The following is an 8,943-nucleotide window of genomic DNA, read 5'->3' on the forward strand; positions in this document are numbered from 1 at the left end:
TGGTCGTCCACGCCACGGACCCCCCGCGTTGCCCGGCCCGGCCCAGCCCAGCCCTGCCCCGCTCCCGGTTCCCGCCCCGCCGCGGGCGCGACTCCTCCCGCGGCCCTTACGGGAAGCACGGCCCCTCCCTGGCCCGGCACCGCCCCGTGGGGGCGGACCCGCTATAAGCGCCGCGGCCGCCCGGCCGCCCCCAGTGCCCGCCGCGCCGCCCGCCCAGCCCTGGCCGTGCCCGCTCCCGCTCCGCCGCCCTCAGCCGCCCCTCGCCGCCGCCCGCCGCCCCGCGGCACCGCCATGATCGTGGAGAGCAGCCGGGACGCGGCGCCCGATGGCGGCGACGGCGGCGCCCTCAGCAGCCCCATCAACCTCGCCTATTTCTACGGGGCCTCGCCCCACTCCAGCGAGGGCAGCTGCTCGCCGGCGCACTCCTCCGCGCCGGGCTCGCCGGGATCCGACTCGGACCTCTCGGTGAGCAGCCGCGGCGGCGGCCGGAGGGACCCCCGGGGCGGCCCCCGCCCCGCGCTGCAAGGTACGGCGTGTCCTCCGGCCCGGGGGGCGGCGGGGAGGGCGCGGGGCCGCGGTCCGCGCTTTGTCCCTACGGGGAGCGAAGCCGGTCGCGGACCCTTTCGGGTTGAAAAGCCGCCGAAGCGGTGAAAAGCGGGAGTGCCGCGTCGGGCGGGCGCGGCTCGCAGGTGCTGCACGCCCAGCGCCGGAGTGTTCCCATTCTTGGAAGCGGGAGCGGCCGGGGGGGTGCCCGGGCGAGGGGGCAGCGGAGGAGCCGCACGCCCGTGGGATGGTGGAGGAGATGCGGGGGGCAGCGCACTGGCTCCTCTCTGCTAACCAGGGATTTAGGTGGTTTCCTGGCTTTGTTTTTTTTTTTTGTTTTTGTTTTTGTTTTTTTTTTGTTCTGTGAAAACGGAATCAGTGGTTAAAATTTGGGCTTTGTTTCCGTGTCTTCACAGTTGACCAACACATGGGGGGGGGAAAGCAGCACAGAGGACCTTTCCAGGGCGTCCGCGTGAAGAACTCCGTGAAGGAGCTCCTGCTGCATTTCAGGAGCAGCAAACAGATGTCCTCGGGCCCCGCCACCGAGGAAAGCAAGGTAACCGGCATTTTTGTACACTGACATATTTGCTTTTAATGGTTACTGTGCCTTGTGATAACGCTAGAAATGAGCTGCTGCTTTATCTGATGTGGCTGGAATCAGTGTTTTTCCTTTTCAACGCATAATGGAAGAATACTGCTGGGCAGAAATCTGTGGAAAGGTTTACCGTGGGAGAAGGAAGCACTTAAAAATGTTCTTACGAAGCTTTATTTTCTAAAGGGAGTTTGGGTAAAGATACATTTGTGTTACGAAACCACAGAAACTCCCTGTTAACTGCAATGAGATCATTCATCTCGGGAGAGATTTGTGTGTCAAGCTCTTGCACTTCTCTGTGCGGAGCACACAGTGTAAAGGTAGGCCCTTCCACTTCCAGTCTGAAAAGACAGAAAAAATACAGGAAATTCTGAGAAGATAAAGGGTGTTTTTGATTTTATTAGAATAGTTTTTCTGAGTGTGTATTTGTAAGCTTTCTAGATGAGTGTGTCACTGGAAGATTTTTGCATAGAAAAGTTCACGGCGTTGGGGAACTGTAAAATCGACTGGCTTATTCATGTTTAAAAGAAATCCTTGGGAAGGAACAGTATCTTTCTCTAGATTTTCTGGAGTTTTGTGGTATTGTAACAAATAGCTTAAAAAGCCTAAAGAAAAATGGTGGGTTTCATTTAAATTTCATGAAAGTATTTCCATTTTCTAACCTTAATTAAAAGCAATTAAGTTAGGGTTAGACAACCATGTACTAGAATTACTATAAGGTGTATTCTGTGTTTATGAAGGAAGTCATTGCTACTTTCTTGATGCTTTTATTGTTGTTGTTTGTTTTGGTTTGGTTTTTTTTCCCCTTGTAATAACATTATACTAACAGAATAATCTGGATTTTTCTTGAAAGGCACAAGGAGGATTGGTGAACTACGAGCCATACACAGGTAGACTGTTTTTTTTTTTTTTGTATACATACCTTGCAGTATTAAATCAGTTGTAAGAGTAACCTCCAAATGGATTCTAAATTTGTTTACTTTTCAACAGAGCTGAAGAGCATACTAGGTCACAGTGGCAAAAGAAAGGCTCCTGAGCTCCTTTCTGATGGACCTTCTTTCAAACGCCAAGCAAATATTCACCCACATCTCCTGGTAAGTTTGTAGCAATTTTTGCTTTATACAATCAGAAACTACTACATACAACTATACCTCCAACTTTCTGGGGCTTGTTTTGATTTTTTTTTTTTTCTTCTTGTCAGACACCACCCCAGACACCAACTTCTATGGATAACATGGAAGAGACACATAAAAATGACCCAAAGCATGACAGTAGTTCTGATCTGCTGCAGAACATCATAAACATCAAGAACGAGTCGAGCCCCATTTCCCTGAACACGGTGCAGGTGAGCTGGATGCACTCTGTCTCCAGTCACGGCTCGCCCGGTGAGCAGTACCAGGACAGCCGAGGAACACAGGCTTTCTCACCATCCCAGAAATACCAACCATTCCAAGATCATACCAACCAGCATATACTTGATCCACCGCAACACTACCAGTTTCCCCCATCCCAGAACCAAGATTTGTCACAGAGTTATCCTTCAGATGCCTCCCTGGAGTACAGGCCGTTTGCTGCCAATGACCAGTCTCCTGCCTACCAGCAGAACACCTTTGAGAGCCATGAACTGCAGTACTGCCCGTCCCAGAGCTTCTCCTCCCTCTTGAATGACTCTGAAGGCTCGGAGGGCATCTCCACTCCCCTCCAGCCTCTGACCAGTGCCCACCCACAGGCTGATGTTGCCCCTCACGCCCCGAACTTCAGCTTGCTTTCCAGCAACATCTGTGGTGGTCTGGAGCGCAGTGTCTCTTTGGCTGCTCTGAATGTCTCTCTACCCGATCAAAGCATTGCCAGAAGCACGACGCAGCTGGGCAAGTCATTTTTTCAATGGCAAGTGGAGCAGGAGGAAAACAAACTGGCTAACATATCTCAAGACCAGTTCCTTGCAAAAGACTCGGATGGAGACACGTGAGTGCCGTTTATCTTGGTGTTTCTGATGTGGGAGGTTGGGGAATGGTTTTGCGTTTTGGTGGGCTGGGGAGGCAGTTGAAAGGCAGGGTGGTATAGTGGAAGCTGTTCAGTAGCAGTGTTTGTGTCATGAGTGCAGCAGTTCAAGGTAATCAAGCAAAGCATGCGGTCTTGCTGGCGGGTGTGATGCAAAGAGTTGCAGCACACTGAGTAGATGAGGTGTTTGTATTGTCTAATTTTGAGTACTTATCAATAGACTGTGGTAAGTGGAGAGAAAAACATTCAAATTTAGACGCTTTAAATTGCCCTGGTAAGAAAGTATCCATGTTCCTGTCTTAGTTATGCAGAGAAGGTCTGAAGCTGGCAGCATAACACCCCCTACCATGTGTTCGGATCTCTGATGTCTTGAGCCCTGGTTTGTATGGTGGTGTAACCGTTTCCCCTCTTTCCTGCAGCTTCCTTCACATTGCTGTTGCCCAGGGTCGTCGAGCACTCTCCTATGTTCTTGCAAGGAAGATGGCTGCCATGCACATGCTGGATATTAAAGAGCACAATGGCCAGGTGAGGTTCTCAAAAACCTGTGCACCTGCTCTGTACACCTGAGTGCTTTCTGCATGTCTGGACCTTGAGAAAGATGTGGTGAAATGCTTATTTAATATTAACCCCAAGATTTAGCCTGCATACTAATATTAACCTTGAGCTAATAATACTTCTTGGGATCACCTTGAGCTGGTAAAACTATGTGTTCTGCTTCATTTGTCCTGGCTTCCTAGTATTCATAATCACTGCTTAAATAATACCAGGCAACTAGGCTTTTTGTTTGTTTTAGTTGCTCTTTCCTGTTAGAGATCAGATGACTAATAGCTTAAATTTTCTTCTTGATGTTTGCAGAGCGCTTTCCAGGTTGCTGTGGCTGCCAACCAGCATCTCATTGTGCAGGACTTGGTTAGCTTGGGGGCTCAAGTCAACACCACAGACTGCTGGGGTAGAACGCCGCTGCATGTTTGTGCTGAGAAGGGGCATGCCCAGGTCCTCCAGGTAAGAACCAGCAGGCACAGCTCTGCCCCGGCCATTAACACTTACACTTTGTGTTAGTTGTCTTGGGGAAACTCTGGAAACATCACTCCTTCCTTTATCTTTTCTCTCTGGGTAGCCCTGTGAGTGTGTCTCAGGGCTCTACATTAGCAGCTTGAAGTGAGACTGAATTTCACATTAAGGTTCTCACCAACATTTTGAAGTCATTTGCTGGAATCCTCTAGTCTACCAAACGAATAAATAAGTCTCCCCTTAATCGTAGAATGGTTTGAGTTGGAAGGGCCTTTTATGATTATCTAGTTTCAGCTACCCTGTTGTGTTCAGAGACACCTTTCAATAGATCAGATTGCTCAGAGCCCCATCCAGCCTGGTCTTGAACACTTACAGGAATGCCCTTTTTATTGCAACTTTGTTGCAGTAAGACTGTATACAAACTTGAAGCGGTATGTGGTTTGGATAAGACCTAAATGTGTACCTGTTCCTGCTTTTGTAGGCAATCCAAAAGGGAGCCATGGGAAGCAATCAGTATGTGGACCTTGAGGCAACAAACTATGATGGTGAGTAGTTAAGATAATTTACAGAGTTACTGGATATTACAATGTTTTATAGGTGCTGATGTGAATGTTTTCCTGGATTGAGAAGCAAGAAAATGGAGTATTTCTTTGTCAGATTGAGTTTTACAGTTGCAACTGACATCTGTCAGATAAAAACATGGTTAGTCTGTGTCTGTCAGGACCTCTTTTTTCTTGCATATGATTGCCACGTTTGGCACTGAGAGTGTAGGTAGTAATTGGCTGTTGTTTAAAACATTTGAGTGCCAGTGATACATCAGTGGATACAGAAGCCACAATCTCTGGCACTCGAGAGCTGCTTTGTTTGGACTTCTTTTCCATAAACAGCTCTTTCTAATGTATATTTTGTAAAAAAATATATTAGAAATTGATTCTTTCATTATCTGCTGACTGAGAGCTCACAGTAGGTTGCTACTTAACTCCTCCAGTGTTGGACAACCCAAATCTCAAGCTGCTTAGGAGCAGTCGCTGTCACTTGCAAATATGGAACCATCCCTGGGCTTAATGGGATGAGAAGCAATTTTATCCAGCCTTTGAAACAAGCAGCCAGGCAATACTTCTGTATTGTACTTGTTCATTAATGATGATTTTAATTGTTTTTGTGTTAAGGTATGACAGCGTTGCACTGTGCGGTTCTGGCCCATAATGCTGTGCTGCATGAACTGCAGAACAGTCAGCCACCTCACTCCCCTGAGGTCCAGGAGCTCCTGCTGAGAAACAAGAGCCTTGTAGAAACTATCAAGACTCTGATACAAATGGGAGCCTCTGTTGAAGCAAAAGTAAGTAAAATGGTTTAGTCTGAAGTGCCAGATCCAGACAGAATGTGGAAGCAGAACATGTCGCTTTCTCCCACGCCACATTTCAGCTTTATTACAAAGGAAGTAGACTAATTTGAAAGCTTCCCTACAGTTTAATTTACCCAAATGGGATGAGAATGTTGCATTTATTCAGAGCAGGGAGCAAGGTATTATCAATGCAAATGAACCCTAGGGAAAGAGGGAGGTGACAGTCTAATTTCTGGATTAAAAATGACTGTACACTGGCTGCATTTAGTAGTGTTGTAAAAGTAAGAATATCTCTGGAGCACTCTGAGGTATCCATAATGGGATAGTGATGATACTTTCTTCTTGAACTACAACATTTAATTAAAAATGGCTTACATGTGCATTCAGGTCTGTGCTGGGCCAGACTGTTACTTAGCCAAAATATCAAAATGTTACATCATGTAAGCTTACCTCCAGATGAGCTCAGGTCCACTGTTCATCAGGTGTTGATATTAAAATATATATTCAGGTTGACTTTTGAGGAATTGTAGTGCAATTATGCTTGTTCAACACTCTGCAATTACTTTGCTTTCTGTTTTTGTTTGTCTGCATGTTCACCCTGGATAGGTGAAGCACCTGCAGGGAAGACTAACAGTTTCTTTTTTGATAGGATCGCAAAAGTGGTCGCTCTGCTTTACATTTGGCGGCAGAAGAAGCAAACCTGGAGCTTATTCGTCTCTTTTTGGAGCTGCCCAACTGCCTCTCTTTTGTTAATGCCAAGGTATGGTAGTTTTCCTGTAATGCAGATAAAATCTGGGATGTGCTCGTGTGTGGCACCGCGAGTGTCCTGAGTCTCATGCCCCCACCTTTTCTTCATGGAGTTACTTTGTCGTTTTCAGGCTTACAATGGCAACACAGCGCTCCACGTGGCTGCTAGCCTGCAGTATCGGGTGAGCCAGCTGGATGCTGTGCGCCTGCTGATGCGTAAGGGAGCTGATCCAAGTGCCAGAAACTTGGAGAATGAACAGCCAGTTCACCTGGTTCCTGATGGCCTTGTAGGAGAACAGGTAAAATCATAACAACCCTCTCCTTCCATCTGTCCCTATCTACCCAAGAGCTTTATTCCTCTCCAAAAATTTCTTTTGGGTTTTGAGTTGCAGCTTTTAAGGAAAAGATTTAACAAGTGCCACTTTATTCAGAGATCTTTAGTTTCAATGTCAAGATCAGGCAGAATATACAAATACTTGAAATTTTAGGTTTCACTTGTAGCTTTTATTTTTTCCATCTCAAAAGCTTTTTCCTGTCAAGATAGGTTTTGTCTTTGTAACCTTGCAACATACTGGAGGTAATACTCCTTCTTCGGTTTGTCTCAGTATGACCCATGATTGTGCTTTTGTTGCTCTTGTCGTAATTAGTAAAGGCAGTTCTTAGACCCAAGTAACACATGAAGAAAATCCCTTTTTCCTGGGAACTTTTTAAATATGTGATCAAAGAGGTGACTCTTGGCATAAGAGACTTGTAACTTAAGCACAACTGAGTTGCTGACTATTGCCTTTCATTGGTTCAAGTGGTGTAAAATTGGATCAATTCTTGTGTAACTGAACTCAAAACCTAGGCTTAGATAAATGAGGAGTGCAAAACTGGGTCTAGGGTGGGGTTTTATTTTCAGATTATGATTCGCTTTAGGGTGATGAATACTAATGTTTTTGTGTCTTTCTCTTCTCCAGATAAGACGTATCCTAAAAGGGAAGGCGATTCAGCAGAGAGTGTCGCCGTTTTAGGCTCCATGTTTCTTGGAGTTCAGCAACTCACACTCACTGTCAGTCAGGCAGTCCTAATGTATCTGTAAATAGACCATTTGCCTGGTGTGGGCAAATGTTAGTTGTTTCTATGAAACAAAAGCATTTTGTTCACTATTATATAGTGGGTTATATAAGAGTTAAAAACAAAACCTCAAACCCCAACAATCAAATTCCTCTGACCAAACGGGAATGTTTAATTCCCAAGTATGCGGAACATTTGCCTGGATACCTGGATTTCACAGCTACGGCAACACTGATTTTATTTAAACAGCCATACAGATAACTTGTAGACAAGGGAAATTCTACAGGATTTTTTTTTTTTTTTTTTAGAGAGAACTGATACAGTTCAACAATACAGCCTTTGTAATGTTTTGTGTTTTAAATAACACTTAAGTGCAAGAGAAATTGAATATTTTTGAAGTTGAACATTTATTTATGTAACTTTTTAGCTTTCTTCCAATATCTTGTGCAGGATTGTATATAGTCACTGGCACTATTGTACAGCTGTATATTTCTAAGAATCTGTTGATCACTTAGGGAATGACCTGAAGAAACAAGTTCCTTGATCCTGAACTTGCAAATTGCATATAGAGTTTTAATACTAGACTGGTGCAAATTGGGTAAATTCTGTTGTTTTGAAAGAGTGAAGATGGAAAATACAGTTAAGGTTGTCCTGGCACTGTTGTTAATAACACATGAAAAGCCATGCTTCTTCAAGGGGCTACCAGTTTTTCTCATGCCCAGTAGGGGTTTTTCTTTTGATGGAACAATAGATTGAGAGAGAAAGATCGTGGCTCTTATAGTGTATATGTAACTTGCACTTTAAGGGATATGATCCTGATTCAGTGCAAGTATTTAGCATGTACTTAAACTGTTGATGCATGCTGAAATATCTCCATGTTAATTGTAATACTTCAACATGTGTAAGCCCCACTATGTTGGTAGGGCTTAAGCACATGCATAAGTAGCTTACTGAATTGAGCTCTAGTTAATTCTAGAGACTTAATGTTTTCCACCTCCTGAGCAGAGTTAGTCCATTTGTGGTTTTACCTTATAGGTATAGTGGTTAGCCAAGTAATATTTGAAGTTAATGTTTTTCTGTTTTTTAATAATTATGATTATTAATGCAAAATGTATACTAATGATGCTGTATACTTGTGTTCTGTTGGAAAAAACTTCCTCCTATCACTTTCTGAATGATCTGTGCTGGGCTGTAATCCAGTAATGCGTTCTCTGTATGGTCTTTGCTCTTAAGCTGTTTTTGCATCACATGCAATTCTCTGCCATAACCATTTAATTAGTCTGATTCTGCTGTTTTGACAAAGTATGTCTTGTAGACAAGCTAAATGAAAAAATCTGATATGTGGAGGCTTGGTTGCAATGTATTTCTTGAAGGGTCACATGTAACTTGTGTTTGAATAAACATGATAATTAAATGTTGGTGGTTACTGTGTGTGATACAAACAATGACAATGGAATCAAGCTTGAGATAAATCTGATTTTAGCATGGTAATACTGTGAGGCCCAAAGGTAATTTGTTAAGGATGAAATGAAGTCTCTCCATCCTGCTGTTTAAGCTTTCCCTTGTTTGATGCTGGTTTTGAAGCTGGTGCCTTGGATATTCTGGGTCATGCACTGTGCAGTTGTATTGCTTGTGTATTTAGTAGATA

At 44.6% G+C, this 8,943-nt stretch overlaps 1 protein-coding gene across 1 annotated transcript; it reads left to right on the forward strand.

Moving 5' to 3' along the window:
- Positions 1-425: 425 nt before the first annotated feature.
- On the forward strand, positions 426-8,694 carry NFKBIZ (NFKB inhibitor zeta). The gene is made up of 12 exons (XM_027648803.1): positions 426-526; positions 960-1,099; positions 1,989-2,025; positions 2,126-2,229; positions 2,337-3,100; positions 3,556-3,661; positions 3,992-4,138; positions 4,629-4,692; positions 5,317-5,486; positions 6,142-6,252; positions 6,371-6,538; positions 7,199-8,694. The coding sequence occupies exons 2-12, from the start codon at positions 971-973 to the stop codon at positions 7,250-7,252; spliced, it is 1,854 nt and encodes a 617-aa protein (XP_027504604.1). The 5' UTR covers positions 426-526; positions 960-970; the 3' UTR covers positions 7,253-8,694.
- The last annotated feature ends 249 nt before the right edge of the window (positions 8,695-8,943 follow it).

The sequence above is a fragment of the Corapipo altera genome, unplaced genomic scaffold (genome assembly GCF_003945725.1).
Source record: "Corapipo altera isolate COAL_440 unplaced genomic scaffold, ASM394572v1 58, whole genome shotgun sequence".
In the NCBI taxonomy this organism is placed as follows: domain Eukaryota; kingdom Metazoa; phylum Chordata; class Aves; order Passeriformes; family Pipridae; genus Corapipo; species Corapipo altera.